This window comes from Somniosus microcephalus, chromosome 29, assembly GCF_052327205.1.
Source record: "Somniosus microcephalus isolate GS21.2 chromosome 29, FLI_Smic_1.0, whole genome shotgun sequence".
In the NCBI taxonomy this organism is placed as follows: domain Eukaryota; kingdom Metazoa; phylum Chordata; class Chondrichthyes; order Squaliformes; family Somniosidae; genus Somniosus; species Somniosus microcephalus.
The window spans coordinates 33,571,197-33,587,814 of record NC_141015.1 but is presented as its reverse complement, the minus strand read 5'-3'; the positions used below and the strand labels follow the sequence as shown (position 1 = coordinate 33,587,814).

At 47.8% G+C, this 16,618-nt stretch overlaps 1 protein-coding gene across 12 annotated transcripts in view; it reads right to left on the bottom strand.

Annotated features, from left to right (window-relative positions):
- The window catches only part of zmiz1a (zinc finger, MIZ-type containing 1a), a 527,531-nt gene that overhangs the window by 206,215 nt on the left and 304,698 nt on the right, over positions 1–16,618 (bottom strand). For all 12 annotated transcript variants that reach the window (XM_085970560.1, XM_085970554.1, XM_085970552.1 and 9 more), the window contains one exon: positions 221–334. In XM_085970560.1, the coding sequence (XP_085826686.1) occupies positions 221–334 (114 nt within the window). The remainder of the gene's footprint in view (positions 1–220; positions 335–16,618) is intronic.

Sequence of the window (16,618 nt, the reverse complement as noted above, 5' to 3'; positions counted from 1 at the left end):
CACAACAGGTGCAAAGAGGTCATTTCTGTCTAATGATGATGACCCATGAATTGGCAGGGGTCAATGATCTTTGCATTGTACTCTAGCCAGGGAGTTGAAACGCCAGCCAGCCAAAAGAAGCACAACACATGATGCCTGGAAGTTGCTTTAACCTTTATCATCGGGGAGCCATGTTACACAACAACAGCAAGAAAATATCCTCGACACGGCGCTAACGTACCGTCAAGCAGCCCATCAGACTCTGCTCAAAAGGGCGTTGAAATGCCCGCGGATCGCCACACCAGTCAAGGAGCTCGGTGGCAGCAGTCTGGAAGTTTGCAGGGTTCTGTAAGTGCTGCAACAAAGAGAGAGAAATTCAGTTTACCCGACAGAAGGCGATAATAACATTCAAGACATTAGCTCTTATAAGATCAATCAGAAGTACACTGCCGCACAGCTCCAGCGAGCCGTCATGCTGGAAACTTCACGGTCCCTGAATGTGGCCGTGCCACCTCGGTCACAAGGTTACATTTTTAGTCGGTTAGAACTCGAGGAGGGCAACATTTCCCAGCAGAACAGGAATGGTCACATTTTAAACGTAGTGCGTGCCCTCTGCTGAACATTTCTTTTGGGCTTTGCTATAATCAGCCTTCGCACCTCCAGATTAGGAGCAGCAAAACCAGCCAGGTTGGTATCTAGTCACCCCTTTTGTAAAGAGTGTGTGTGTGAGCGTGTGCACGTCTGTGTGTGTGCGCGCACGTGCATATGTGTAGGCATGTGTATATATGTGCCTGTACGTGTATATGTATATATGTGTGTGAGTGTGCATATGTATGTATATATGTGCGAGTGTGCATGTGTGCGTATGTATGTATAAATGTGTGAGTGTGCATGTGTGCGTATGTATGTGTGTGTGCATGTGTATATGTGTGTGTGCAAGTGTGCGTATATATGTATGTGTGTGTGTGCATGTGTGCGAATGTATGTATATGTGTGTGTGAGAGTGTGCATGTGTATGTATATATGTGCGTGAATGTGCATGTGTGCGTGTGTATGCATATGTGCGTGTGGGTGTGCATGTGTATGTATATATGTGCATGAGAGTGTGTATGTATATATGTGAGAGTGTGCATGTGTGCGTATGTATGTATATATGCCTGTGAGTGTGCATGTGTGCGTATGTATATGTATATATGCCTGTGTGTGTATATTTGAGCTGGTGTGTGTGCGTGCACGTGAGTGTGTGTGCGCGCGCATCAGGTGAGAATAGGATCAGGCTCGATTGCAATGACCCCTTTATCAAATAACCTGGCAATACTCGCTGCCGAGGCTCATACATGAAGAATGGGGCAGGCCCTGGAGGGCAACACCTGGGAGCTGTGGAACCGAACCCTCGTAACAGGAGAAGAGGAGGGCGCGAGAAAAACTGACAAAACAGAATCACTTTTTTCTTGTCGTTACAAAATGAAACCCTGCAGGGCTGTTCAAATCATTGCACCAACACACGATGCCCGAATCTCTGCCCAAGCCCCACTTGGCAAGTTTGCAATCTCAATATCTAATTCGGAACTATCTTCAAAGTCCGTGACAAATTAGATTAAAACCCATAATCATACAGCTCTAAAATTTCATGCGCACCAGTTACCTGCAGTAAACACAGAGAGTTCTGGCTCCCTGGTCCACTGCCCTGCTGTCGGCAAAGATTGTTAGGTTTTCCAACAAGTGAACTGAGATAAAGGCTCCTTTGTGCGTTCAGCTTGCAATTAAACCTCCATCGTGAGTTTTGAGAACACTGTGTTCCGTACAGATAAGGGGGAAGGAAATCGTTATCTGTGTTCGGTTTCCACGTCAAAAACTGACATTGGGAAGAGAAGGATTCTCAATAGATGCCCCGATAGTTATTCCATTGCAGAAAGAACTTAACACACAAGTTCGATGTGAAGGGGTGCGGGGCAAAATTTCCTGAAATGCATTAGGTGCCCTGCGGTCCTGCACTTCTATTCAAAAATAAACACGCTGCCTACTGAAAATTAACAACAGCGGGTTGAAGGTGGCAGGACAAGTTGATGAGCCCATTAAAAAAAAAACATACGGGATCCTTGGTTTTATAAGTAGAGTACGAAAGCAAGGAAGTTATGCGAAGCCTTTATAAACCATCAGAATGATACCAGGGATGAGGGACTTCAGTTATGTGGAGAGATTGGAAAAGCTGGGCTTGTTCTCCTTAGAGCAGAGTAAGGTTAAGGGGAGATTTGCCAGAGGACTGGAGAACAGCTAACGTAGTACCATTATTCAAGGGTAGTAGGGATAAACCAGGGAATTACAGGCCAGTGAGCCTAACATCAGTGGTAGGGAAATTATTGGAAAAAATTCTGAGGGACAGAATTAGTCTCCACTTGGAGAGGCAAGGATTAATCAGGGATAGTCAGCATGGTTTTGTCAAGGGAAGATCATGTCTGACCAATGTAATTGAATTTTTCGAGGGGTGACTAGATGTGTGGATGAGGGTAGTGCAGTGGATGTGGTATACATGGATTTCAGTAAGGCTTTCGATAAAGTCCCGCATAGGAGACTGGTCAGGAAGGTAAGAGCCCATGGGATCCAGGGTGCCTTGGCACATTGGATCCAAAACTGGCTTAGTGGCAGAAGGCAGAGGGTGATGGTCGAAGGTTGTTTTTGTGACTGGAAGCCTGTGCCCAGTGGGGTACCGCAGGGATCGGTGCTGGGTCCCTTGCTGTTTGTGGTCTACATTAATGATTTGGATGTGAATGTAAAAGGTATGATCAGTAAGTTCGCAGATGACACGAAAATTGGTGGGGTGGTAAATAGCGAGGAGGGTAGCCTCAGTCTGCAGGACGATATAGATGGGTTGGTCAGATGGGCGGAACAGTGGCAAATGGAATTTAACCCTGAAAAGTGTGAGGTGATGCATTTTGGAGGGACTAACAAGGCAAGGGAATACACAATGAATGGTAAGACCCTAGGAAAGACAGAGGATCAGAGGGACCTTGGTGTGCATGTACATAGATCCCTGAAGGCAGCAGAACAGGTGGATAAGGTGGTTAAAAAGGCATATGGGATACTTATATGCTATGTCTCGGCTAATGAAGGCAAGAGCAGGGAGGTTATGATGGAGCTGTACAAAACGCTGGTTAGGCCACAGCTGGAATACTGTATGCAGTTCTGGTTGTAACACTATAGGAAGGATGTGATTGCATTGGAGAGGGTGCAGAGGAGATTCACCAGGATGTTACCTGGGCTGGAGCGCTTCAGCTATGAAGAAAGACTGGACAGGCTGGGGTTGTTTTCCTTAGAGCAGAGAAGGCTGAGGGGGGACCTGATTGAGGTGTACAAAATTATGAGGGGCATAGATAGGGTAGATAGAAAGGAACTTTTCCCCTTAGTAGAGGGGTCAATAACAAGGGGGCATAGATTCAAGGTAAGGGGCAGGAGGTTTAGAGGGGATTTGAGGAAGAACTTTTTCCACCCAGAGGGTGGTTGGAATCTGGAACTCACTGCCTGAAAGGGTGGTAGAGGCAGGAACCCTCACAACATTCAAGAAGCATTGGGATGAGCACTTGAAACGCCATAGCATACAAGGCTACGGACCAAGTGCTGGAAAATGGGATTAGAATAGACAGGGCTTGATGGCCGGCGCGGACACGATGGGCCGAAGGGCCTCTTTCTGTGCTGTATAACTCTATGACTCTATTTAGTGGAGGTGTTCAAAATTATGAGGGGTTTTGATAAGAGTAAATAAGGAGAAAGTGTTTCCACTGGGAGATGAGGTGATAACCAGAGGACACAAATTTAAGATAATTGGTAAAAGAATCAGAGGGGAAATGAGGATTTTTTTTTAACGCAGTGAGTTGTTATGATCTGGAATGCACTGCCTGAAAGGGTGGCGGAAGTAGATTCAATAGAGAATTGGATAAGTTCTTGAAAAAGAAAAATTTGCAAGGCTATGGGGAAAGGAGTGGGATGAATTGAAGAGCTTTTTCAAAGAGCCGGCACAGGCACCGGCACGATGGTCTGAATGACCTCCTTCTGTGCGAAAGATTCGGTGAAACATAGAAGATAGGAGCAGGAGTCGGCCATTCGGCCCCTCGAGCCTGTTCCGCCATTTAATGAGATCATGGCTGATCATCCAAACTCAGTATCCTGTCCCTGCTTTCTCCCCATATCCCTTGATCCCTTTAGCCTTAAGAAATATATCTAACTCCTTCTTGAATATATTTAATGAATTGGCCTCCACTGTCTTCTGTGGTAGAGAATTCCACAGGTTCACCACTCTCTGGGTGAAGAAATTCCTCATCTCTGTCCTAAATGGCTTACCCCTTATCTTTAGACTGTGACCCCTGGTTCTGGACTCCCCCACCATCAGGAACATCCTTCCTGCATCTAGTCTGTCTAGTCCTGTTAGAGTTTTATAAGTTTCAATGAGATCCCCTCTCATTCTTCTAAACTCCAGCGAATATAAGCCTAATCGACCCAATCTCTCTTCATATGTCATTTCTGCCATCCCAGGTATCAGCCTGGTGAATCTTCGCTGCACTCCTTCCATGGCAAGAACGTCCTTCCTCAGATAAGGTGACCAAAACTGCACACAATACTCAAGGAGTGGTCTCACCAAGGCCCTGTACAACTGCAGCAAGACATCCTTGCTCCTATACTCGAATCCTTTCGCTATGAAGGCCAACATACTATTTGCCTTCTTAACCGCCTGCTGCACCTGCATGCTTACCTTCAGCGACTGGTGCACAAGGACACCCAGGTCTCGTTGCACTTCCCCTTTTTCTCAATCTATTGCCATTCAGGTAATAATCTGTCTTCCTGTTTTTGCCACCAAAGTGGATAACCTCGCATTTATCCACATTATACTGCATCTGCCATGCATCTGCCCAATCACCCAAACTGTCCAAATCATACTGGAGTTTCTCTGCATCCTCCTCACAGCACACACGCCCACCCAGCTTTGTGTTGTCTGCAAACTTGGAGATATTACATCTAGTCCCCTCGTCTAGATCATTAATATATATTGTGAATAGCTGGGGTCCTAGCACCGATCCCTGCGGTACCCCACTAGTCACTGCCTGCCACTCGGAAAAAGACCCGTTTATTCCAACTCTTTGCTTCCTGTCTGCCAACCAGTTTTCTATCCAAGTCAGTACCTTACCCCATGTGCGTTAACTTTGCACGCCAATCTCTTATGCGGGACCTTATCGAAAGCCTTCTGAATGTCCAAATACACCACATCCACTGGTTCTCCCTTATCTATTCTACCAGTTACATCCTCAAAAAATTCCAGTAGATTAGTCAAGCATGATTTACCTTTTGTAAATCCATGTTGACTTTGTCTGATCCTGTCACTGTTTTCCAAGTGCTCTGCTATTACATCTTTTATAATAGACTCTAGCATTTTCCCCACTACCGATGTCAGGCTTCTTGATAATACTTTGATTCCAATATTTAACATTGAACCCGCCTGTGTAAATATTTAGAATGGTCATTCTGCATGTAAATGTTCACTATCTTGTATATTAAAAAAATTATGTTCATCAACTGAGCATGGCCAATGTCATAGGCATTACTGAATTAAGAAACATTCCACGATTGCACTGAGTACATTTATAATTTTTTTTAAACAGTTTTCTAGATGTTATACGGTATAATGCACTGGAGAGGTACCACCAATGCTGCCTCCGCAAGTTCCTGCAAATCCATTGGCAGGATAGGCGCACCAGCGTCAGTGTTCTCGCTCAGGCCAACATCCCCAGCATCGAAGCTCTGACCACGCTCGATCAGCTCCAATGGACGGGTCACATCATCCACATGCCCGAAACGAGACTCCCAAAACAAGCGCTCTACTCGGAGCTCCGACACGGCAAGAGAGCTCCAGGTGGGCAGAGGAAACGCTTCAAGGACACCCTCAAAGCCTCCTTGAAAAAATGCAACATCTCCACCGACACCTGGGAATCTCTGGCCCAAGACCGCACAAAGTGGAGGAGAAGCATCCGGGAAGGCGCCGAACACTTCCGAGTCTCTTCGACAGGAGCAAGTGGAAGCCAAGCGCAAGGAGCGCACGTCAACCCAAGCACCCCACCCACCCACCCCTTCAACCACCGTCTGCCCCACCTGTGACAGAGACTGTAGGTCCCGCATTGGACTCATCAGTCACCTGAGAACTCATTTTTAATGTGGAAGCAAGTCATCCTTGGTTCCCGAGGGACTGCCTAAGAAGAAGATAGGGTGGAAAAAATTACATTTACTTCGGAAGCTGTAGAGGACGTATAGCACAGAGCAGGTTGAAATATGATACTACTAACTTCATCACTTTGTTCTTTTAAGTTCCTATGAGGTTATATATCTGAGCGAAGTATTTCAATAACCGCAGGTGGGTGACAGATTGGGTTTCCCCTTCTGGCTTCAAATCTTTTATTATTTCTTGCTGTATGCCCAAGATAACTATCCCTTTTTAAAACAACTGTCCGTCCTGATGGGCTGCTCTGCTCTTTAATCCTCCCCTCTTGCCCATTCGAGGCCAACTCTTGTTCCTCTGATTAGTTCATGTAACCTGCAGCGATGTTTGACAAAAACACCCGAGCACTCACCTTCATCTCCACCGCCACCAAGGTCTCTGAACTTAAGGCTGAGGTTACAGCATTCCCACCCAGTCTAATCCGGACTATGTTTGCTGCTTGGAACTGATAAGGACATGTGTGGGCAACGTGTGCTTGGGAGAAAAACTCTCCAAACAATGCGATACCTCTTCCGAGCAGAGGAAATCCGAACGCAAACCAGTTCCGCACTGAAAAGGGCTCCCAGTTCTCTGCTGGATGATCACGCTGATCGAAGAAGACAAGTTCCACTGGGGGCTCGCATAGAAAAATGTAAACCTCAAAAAATATAATTACGTTCAAATCTTTGAATGTACTGCACGCAACTTTAAGACTTGCATTTCTATAGCGCCTTTCACGACCACCGGACGTCTCAAGGCACTTTACAGCCAATTAAGTACTTTTTTGGAGTGTAGTCACTGTTGGAATGTGGGAAACACGGCAGTAAATTTGCGCACAGCAAGCTCCCACAAACAGCAATGTGATAATGACCAGATAATCTGTTTTTTGTTATGTTGATTGAGGGATGAATATTGGCCAGGACACCGGGGATAATTCCCCTGCTCTTCTTCGAAATAGTGCCATAGGATCTTTTACGTCCACCTGAGAGGCAGACAGGGGCCTCGGTTTAACGTCTTATCTGAAAGACGGCACCTCCGACAGTGCAGCGCTCCCTCAGCACTGCACTGGGAGTGTCAGCCTAGATTTTGGTGCTCAAAGTCCCTGGAGTGGGACTTGAACCCACAACCTCCTGACTCAGAGGCGAGGGTGCTGCCCACTGAGCCACGGCTGACACTTGACGTGAAGGTTAAGGTGCTGCATTAGGCGGAGGAGATCCCTTTTGCCTCACAGCCACCTTATTGATTAACAGACCTCAAAATAGGACCATAACCTAGCTTGGTCAAGTGTAGCATTGCCATCACGAAGACAGGGAGCTGTCCAATTCATATTTATTGCTATGTTCTCCTTCAAATATTCCCTTTTGACTTGTGTGGATAAATTTGGCTCCTGAACGTGCAACATGCTAGTGTACAAAATAACAACAGAAAATGCTGGAAAAACTCAGCTGGCCAGGCAACATCCGTGGAGAGAAAATAGAGTCAACGTTTCGGGTCGAAACCCTTCGTCAGGACTGAGAGAAAAAGGCAGGAAATGAAACAAAAGGCAGTTTGGGGACTGGGCAATGGGGGAGGGGATGAAAGAAGAGACATTAAGAGATATTCAAGGTGAGACGAGATAGTGATAGGACAGGTAAAGAAACGTTGACTCTATTTTCTCTCCACGGATGTTGCCTGGCCTGTTGAGTTTTTCCAGCATTTTCTGTTGTTATTTCGGATTTCCAGCATCTGCAGTATTTTGCTATCATGCTAGCGTACAAGGTCAATGTGCAGCAGCAGCTGTCAGCCTGCATCAACAATGGCATCGGCCAATTCACGACACAAGCTGAGGGTGTGAAAACAAAAAGATCCTGTTCCGCAACCCGTCCACTGGCAAACGTACAACAGAAGCTCCAGGACGCTCCCTCGGGTTTTAGTTTCCTCTGGGGAGGGAGATTCCGGCCTCCACTCGGGGCCTCCCCACAGCGGCACGGCTGAGGTTCGGAGCTCGGAGTGTGCGAAGGACTATAGGGATGAACTGACCTGCAGCCGGCCAGTGGCACATTGTGTCGGGTCTCCAGCACACCGCAACACCGCACACGCACCCCCGCCCTGCTGAAACATAGAAGATAGGAGCAGGAGTAGGCCATTCGGCCCCTCGAGCCTGCTCCGCCATTCAATGCGATCATGGCTGATCATCCAAACTCAGTACCCTGTCCCTGCTTTCTCTCCATACCCCTTGATCCCTTTAGCCTTCAGAAATATATCCAACTCCTTCTTGAATATATTTAATGAATTGGCCTCTACTGCCTTCTGTGGTAGAGAATTCCACAGGTTCACCACTCTCTGGGTGAAGAAATCCCTCCTCATCTCAGTCCTAAATGGCTTACCCCTTATCCTTAGACTGTGACCCCTGGTTCTGGACTCCCCGACCATCGGGAACATCCTTCCTGCATCTAGTCTGTCCAGTCCTGTCAGAATTTTATAAGTTTCAATGAGATCCCCTCTCATTCTTCTAAACTCCAGCGAGTATAAGCCCAATCGACCCAATCTCTCCTCATACGCCATTCCTGCCATCCCAGGTATCAGCCTGGTGAATCTTCGCTGAACTCCTTCCATGGCAAGAACATCCTTCCTCAGATAAGGCGACCAAAACTGCACACAATACTCAAGATGTGGTCTCACCAAGGCCCTGTACAACTGCAGCAAGACCTCCTTGTTCCTGTACTCAAACCCTCTCGCTACAAAGGCCAACATACCATTTGCCTTCTTAACCGCCTGTTGCACCTGCATGCTTACCTTCAGCGACTGGTGCACAAGGACACCCAGGTCTCGTTGCACTTCCCCCTTCTCCCAATCTATTGCCATTCAGATAATAACCTGAAGTAACACAGTCTGAGAAAGGACGTCAGAGACCAGGCTTGGTACCTTTCTCCTAGTCAGTCTGTCTCACGTCCAACCTGGGCAATGTACTGACCAAGTGAGACATCAGGGGAGCTTAATATTTTATATAATATGGTTGAAAACGTGATGCATATCCCAAAGCAGATCTTTTATAGCGCATTGACAACTGGGTAACGATTTAGCGGTGGTCAGCGAAACAGTCCCAAACAGACGTCCTTAAGTGGGAACAACTTGCTTGAGATAAGAAAGCCCGGTGAAAAACCATCCAGGAAGGCACCTCCAACTATGAGGCCCGTCACACTGCTGATGCTGAGTGTAAACGCCGGCTGAGGAGGCCTCGCCTGAAAAGATCAAGATCCCCAACCTGGTGTAACTGGGCTCTACTGTTCAATCTGTGGTCGCTCATTCCGAGCGACAATAGGTCTCATCAGTCATAGGAAGACAAGAATCAGGACTATACAGCCCCTCGAGCCTGCTCCGCCATTCAATAAGATCATGGCCGATCTTCTACCTCAACCCCACCTTTCCGCCCAATCCCCAGATCCCTCGATTCCCTTAATATGCAAAAATCCATCGATCTCTGTCTTGAATAAACTCAACGACTGAGTCACAGAATCACAGAAACCCCACAGTGCAGATAGAGGCCATTTCGGCCCGTCGAGCCTGCACCGACACATATCCCACCCGATCCCCGTAACCCCTACACCAACACATATCCCACCCTATCCCTGTAACCCCACGTATTTAATCCCCCTAACACTAAGGGTCAATTTATCATAGCCAATCAACCTAACCCGCACATCTTTGGACTGTGGGAGGAAACCGGAGCACCCGGAGGAAACCCACGCAAACACGGGGAGAATGTGCAAACTCCACACAGTCACCCGAGGCCGGATTCGAACCCGGGTCCCTGTCGCTGTGAGGTAACAGTGCTAACCACTATGCCACCGTGCTCCACAGCCCTCTGGGGCAGAGAATTCCAAAGATTCACCACCCTCCGAGTGAAGAAAGTCACCAAAGAACTCACTGCGGTGAGATGATATTGTGTGTCTGTCTGTCTTCGGTGTCAAAGGATAAACGATAATAGCGTATGACATGAATCTTGTCATTCATGTGGAAATGACTTAGGAAATAATACTGGGCGGCCTGCTGGTGGCGCTGTCCAGGGAGAGTATAAATACTCGGGCATGGGCCCAGCTTGCTCAGGACATTCTTTAACAGGAACTAGTGAAGGACACAACTAGATCTCCATGTTGAAAAACAGTTGATTAAAGCCTTGTTTAATACTCAGACCAAGTGCCTAGTAGTTTTCTTACGTCAGCCTATGTGTGTTTTTCTTAAAGGATTAGAAGTGGTTACAGTCCAGTAATCCGTGTGCTTGTGGAATGTGGCACGGCGCCATTCTGAAGACGGCATCAGCTACGGCACGTACGACAGGCATTCTGCAGAGGTGCCGGGGGTGTATCAAGCCACGCGAGCAGAGGGCCCAGCGACATTGCTCGATTACTGCTGCTGCAATGCTGGGACATGACGCAACCATTCTATAATTGAGAGGCTGCAGCCTCGAAATTCTATACCTGCTGCACACAGGCAATTAAGCGTTTGTTTTGTCACCCAACAATCATCCCCACCAGCAAAGTTAAACCAGTGCAGCGGCGGGCAATCATAATGAACACCAACGCAGCGCGAGGATTCCAAAGCTGGCGTTCGCCGATTTTAAAAATTACACACCATCACATTGTGCCAAATTTATTGAATATTTCTAAAATTGCATCATGTTTCGGTTAGGAAAGGCAGGAAAAAAAAAAGAGTTCAGCACAACTGAAACTGAATCATTGCTGGCACAGCTTGGGATCGGTGTGGTCTAATCGACATGTTCTGTGTTCAGCTGGCCTATCATCTCAACAGTGTCGTCTGCATTCACGGCAACAAATAAGATCAGTGGGGCCACGTCGAAATTTAGGATTAAAACGTGCTTTGAATTACTCCGACGTCAATGTTGAAAAGAAAAGAAAAATCGACTAAATTGTTCCTGGTGGTCAAGATGAGGAATTTGCTGCTGAATTTTATTCCTCGCACTCGATTTCCACCGGGACCCCCCACCCATTCCTCTTTTCTCAGGCTGCTGCATCTTAACAGGGCTGAAGCTTTTCACAGAAACAATTTCCCCCCCCCCACCCCCCCTTGGGGACCGGCTAAAATTAATGTCAGCTGCCAGCTGCCTCTCCAGCAAATGACATAGTGGAGCTTCTGTAGCATAGCTAATTCCCTTGGATCAGCAAAGCGGAGAGGAAGGAAAATGCTGCCGCCGCCACGTCGGTAGAAAAAAAATAAGAGCCAAGAATCGCGCACAAGTATCCACAGATACTGAGGATGCTTTGCGTAACGAGGCGGTCTTGTTCAAAAGAACATTTAATCAGAGATCAAGGTCACGCCTCATACATTCTGCATGGCTTGCCTGATGTGAACAAATGGAGAAGCAGAGTTTGCTCATCACTTGGGTGTTCCTCGTGAGAGACAACCCTCGGGTAATGGGCCCAGAAATTCGGGTCCCCACGGGTGAGTACGCGCTGGGTCCTCACGCGTAGGCCCAACGAAAGTGCCGGTTTCGTGCATGCACTGCGCATGAGTGGGAAGCCGGAACTTCCGTTCCCTTAAAGGAAGGGGTTCACAGGTCGAACGCGTGCGCTGGAGAGGCAGCGTGTACGCCTGGAACTTCCGGTTTTTTTACAGGTTTTTCCGGGAGGGTAAGTCTCCAGCAGCTACACTTTTAAAAAGCAGTCGCAAGGCCTGCTTTTAACAAGGTAAGTGGTGAATTAAGTAAAATTAAAACATTGGCCCAGAAATTCGGGTCGGAGGCTTCCCGCGGGTGCAAGCCTCCGACCTGCACTTACCTAGCGCGCCGGCTGTTGTGCTGTGGGCCCGCGTGGGATTCCAATCCTGGGCCTGCTCCAACTGCCGGCGCGCAGTGCTTGCGTATCCCAGGGGCGCAGTTAGTTCGAAGCGTCCCCTGGGATCACGTGGGCCATGGAGAGCCAATCGTAGCAGGGAATCTCTATTCATAGATTTGACAGGAAGACCGGTCAAATCTATGAAGAGAGTTCGGCCCCAAAACATAGCTAAATCTTCAAATACATTTTTTTTTAAATCACATTTTTAAAGTAACTATAAATTACATAAAATAACTATTTTAAACAATAATTTAAATTTTTTCAAATATTAATTACAGTTTTTAACAGGGCTAAAAATAAACTTACCTTTCTTTAAAGTATTTAAAAAGAATAAACCTGTGGAAAAAATGGGGCAGAAATTCCGATCCCTACGGGTGTGTACGCGTTGTGTACTCACCCGTAGGGACATCGGAAATGCCGGTTTCAGGCATTGCACTGCGCATGTGCTGGGAACCGGCATTTTCGATCTGTCTCTTGACAGATCCTCCGCCTGCCCGGGAGAAGGGCCTCTGCGGGTGGAGAGTTCCGTTTTTTGGAGACCATCCGCCCGCAGAAAACCCTTACAATTCTTGCGCCTGGTAAAAGCAGGCGTAAGGCCTGCTTTTACCAGGATAAGAGGGAGTGGGCCTTTGGCAGAACGGTAGCATCCCCGCCGCTGGGCCAGAAGGCGTAGGGTTTCGAACCCCGCTCCAGACAGTCCCGGCAAGTGGAGTCGGAGCTCCGGCTCTAAATTCTGGGTTGACATCCAGTGGGATACTTGCGTCCGTGGGTGGCCCCCCCCCCCGTTGTATGGGTTGTGGGAGCCCGTAAAACCCTCCCGCCATAGGACTAACCACCCTAATGGCTGGTACGAAGATGGTTACGGTCACGGAAGGAGCGTTAATCGCGGCCAGAAATCCTTCCACCACTTCATACAGTTCCCCAAAGGGAACAGTGTGAAGACACGTACGACGACAACGACGACCAGGATAAGAGTTGAAAAAAGTAATAAAAAAATTCCCACTGATTTATCATTTAAAAATACTTTAAAGAAAGGTAAGTTTATTCTTAGCCCCGTTAAAAACTGTAATTATTTTTTTCAAAAATTTCAAGTCATTTTAAAAATGTGATGTTTAAAAAAATTTATTTAAAGTTTTACTATGTTTTGGGGGTGATCTCCATTCATATATTTGACCGGTCTTCCTGTCAAATCTATGAATGGAGATTCCCTTCTTTGATTGGCTCCCCATGGCCCCCATGATCCCAGGGATGCTGCGAACCGCCTGCGCCTCTGGGATTCCTGGGCCCTGCGCACCGGCAGTTTGGAGAGGCCCAGCAACGGAACTCTGCGTCTCCCGGGAGCCCTCCGGTCCAAGCGCAGATTTTTCCAAATCGCTGCCCTCCGCCCGCGGGAGGCCTGCGAACGGAATTTCTGGGCCAATAACACGGTGCAAACCCACAGCACCAAACTTCCCCAAAATAGGCTGTCTTACTCAGGGAGGCCACAATGATTGGTGCAGGAGATCCAATATTACAGTGCTGCAATAAGGGTAATACAAGAAACTCTTGTTTAAACAGCACCTAAATATCCGGAATTCTCTATTAACCGGCAAAATTCTCACTCCGAAAACAACACCTCAATAACCGGCAATGTTGTCGAGTCCGAGTCCGAGTCTCCCGCGGTGGCCGAGTTAGTCAGTGGGGGTAGTTCTCCAAACTGCCACTACTTGGCTTCTTGCCGCTGTCGGGAGTCGGAACACCTCAATACCCCTGTAACAGGAGTCTGACTCTCCCGCGCTGCCGGGAGTCTCTTCTGATCCGCCATTTTACAGGGGTACTGTGTGTCTCCCACGCTGCTGGTAGTCATTGCATTGCATTACCCTCAACTGGCAGTACTGTACTTAATCAAGCATCTTCCACCATCCATTTAACACAACATTCTGTAGGTGAGTACCCAATTACTGTACACTGCACATTTCTTGATTTTTTTATTTTTCTTCGTTAAAAATAGCCTCGGTAGATAACCCTCTCTGTCATCCGGGATTTTTGATCAACCGGCAACACGCCGGTCCTGTCGGTGCCGGATACCAAAGAGTTTCCTGTAGTTCCATAGTATTTACAGCACATTCGGCCCCACTGGTCCATGCCGGTGTTTCTGCTCCACACGAGCCTCCACCCACCCCTCTTCCTCTCACCCCATCACCATATCCTTCTATTCTTTTTTTCCTCATGTGTTTATCTAGCTTCCCCTTAAATGCATCTGTGCTATTCGCCTCAACCACTCCCTGTGGTAGCGAGTTTCACATTCTCACCACTCTGGGTAAAGCCACCCCAGCTGCAGGTAGGCCCCCCTGATCCTGTCGGACATAGCGTCCAGCGGTAAGTCAGGGGGTGCTACCGAAGATCGCGGCCGGGGCACTGTGCACAGCGATGATGTCAGCGTCCCGCGGCGCTGTGCCTCTGGCAATAACAGTTACCGCCGCTGCTAACCTCCCGCTGAATTTCACGGGAGGCATTAGTGGCGCCGCGCCTGGGCGCTAGTTGCTTTGCGCCCCATGGGCGCGAACGGGAGGTGCAAATCAACCGAATTTTTCCACCATTACGCCTGGAGAGCACAATAAAAAACACTTTCTTTTTAAATTAATACCTTCCTACAGAATTCCCCACTTGCCAAGTTACCAAATTGGTACTGCGCTATCTGGGTAGATGCCAAAAGGAAGCCCTGCCCACAGGGAGAGCCAGTTATCTCAAGGTGGTCTCTCGTACCTCCAAGTTAGTTTCCTCAATTTCTCCTCACTCGTTCATGCCCTGGTGAATTTAACATAGAAACATAGAAGATAGGAGCAGGAGTAGGCCATTCGGCCTCTTGAGCCTGCTCCGCCATTTAATGATATCATGGCTGATCATCCAAACTCAGTACCCTGTCCCTGCTTTCTCCCCATTTCCCTTGATCCCTTTAGCCTTAAGAAATATATCCAACTCCTTCTTGAATATATTTAATGAATTGGCCTCTACTGCCTTCTGTGGTAGAGAATTCCACAGGTTCACCACTCTCTGGGTGAAGAAATTCCTCATCTCTGTCCTAAATGGCTTACCCCTTATCTTTAGACTGTGACCCCTGGTTCTGGACTCCCCTGCCATCAGGAACATCCTTCCTGCATCTAGTCTGTCTAGTCCTGTTAGAATTTTATAAGTTTCAATGAGATCCCCTCTCATTCTTCTAAACTCCAGCGAGTATAAGCCCAATCGACCCAATCTCTCCTCATACGTCATTCCTGCCATCCCAGGTACCAGCCTGGTGAATCTTCGCTGCACGCCCTCCATGGCAAGAATTTAACCTGTGACCTCAAGTTGCAATTTTGCCATCAAGGTACAGTAAACTCTTGTTTAAACGGCACTTCATCATCCGGAATTCTTTAATAACCGGCAAAATAGATAGCCGGTAATCTAGCCAAATCCATCCATTTTTCGTTTTTCCGATTCCGAGTTTCCCACGGTGGCCGAGTTAGTCAGTGGTTTTTATTTTTTTTGTGTTAAAAATTGCCTACCTCTCTCGGTTATCCAGAATTTTTCATCAACCGGCACCATCCCGGTCCCGTAGGTGCCGGATACGAAAGAGTTTACTGTAGTGGGCAATGCGGAGAAACAGTGAGCTGAATGGACACGAAGCTACAAAAGTAAACTGACCCATGAAGCCAGTAGATGCTCTGACCGGGTTATGCTGGTTCCAAGTCCCAGGCTTGCCGGTCACTCCAAATTGCCTGCCAGTATTGATTTTTTTCTCAAACAATAGCCAGCCGACTACTTAATGTGGTTACATTGCAGAACAGGTTTGTAATTTGAAACCAAGTAAACCGTCCTGTCTATAATCCTCCCAGTGCTCATTCTTGCCACGGTTCTTCACCTTTTAATAAGCCTTCTCCTCACACTGGTGCACGCTTATCCTAACCATTCTCGTAGACCATCACCTCAGAGCTACCTCTTTTGCCTTTCGGGGTATGTATTCGTTTGGTTATTGACTTGAAAAGAGTCCACTGTTGGTTTGTAGACCTACCAAGCTTATAAGGCCTTCCCACCCTGCTGTGCCAATTATTTCCTCATCCAAAGTTTCAAATCTTGGCTTATGGCCCTTCAGTTCATGGCTCCCAAAACAAGCGCTCTACTCGGAGCTCCGTCACGGCAAGAGAGCCCCAGGTGGGCAGAGGAAACGCTTCAAGGACACCCTCAAAGCCTCCTTGAAAAAGTGTAACATCCCCACCGACACCTGGGAATCCCTGGCCCAAGACCATGCAAAGTGGAGGAGAAGCATCCGGGAGGGCGCCGAACACCTCGAGTCTCTTCGCCGGGAGCAAGCGGAAGCCAAGCGCAGGCAGCGCACGTCAACCCAAGCACCCCACCCACCCGCCCCTTCAACCACCGTCTGCCCCACCTGTGACAGAGACTGTAGGTCCCGCATTGGACTCATCAGTCACCTGCGAACTCATTTTTAATGTGGAAGCAAGTCATCCTCGGCTCCGAGGGACTGCCTAAGAAGGTGGTCTGAATCTTAACTCCATTTACCCGCCTTGGTTCCATAACCCTTAATACCCTT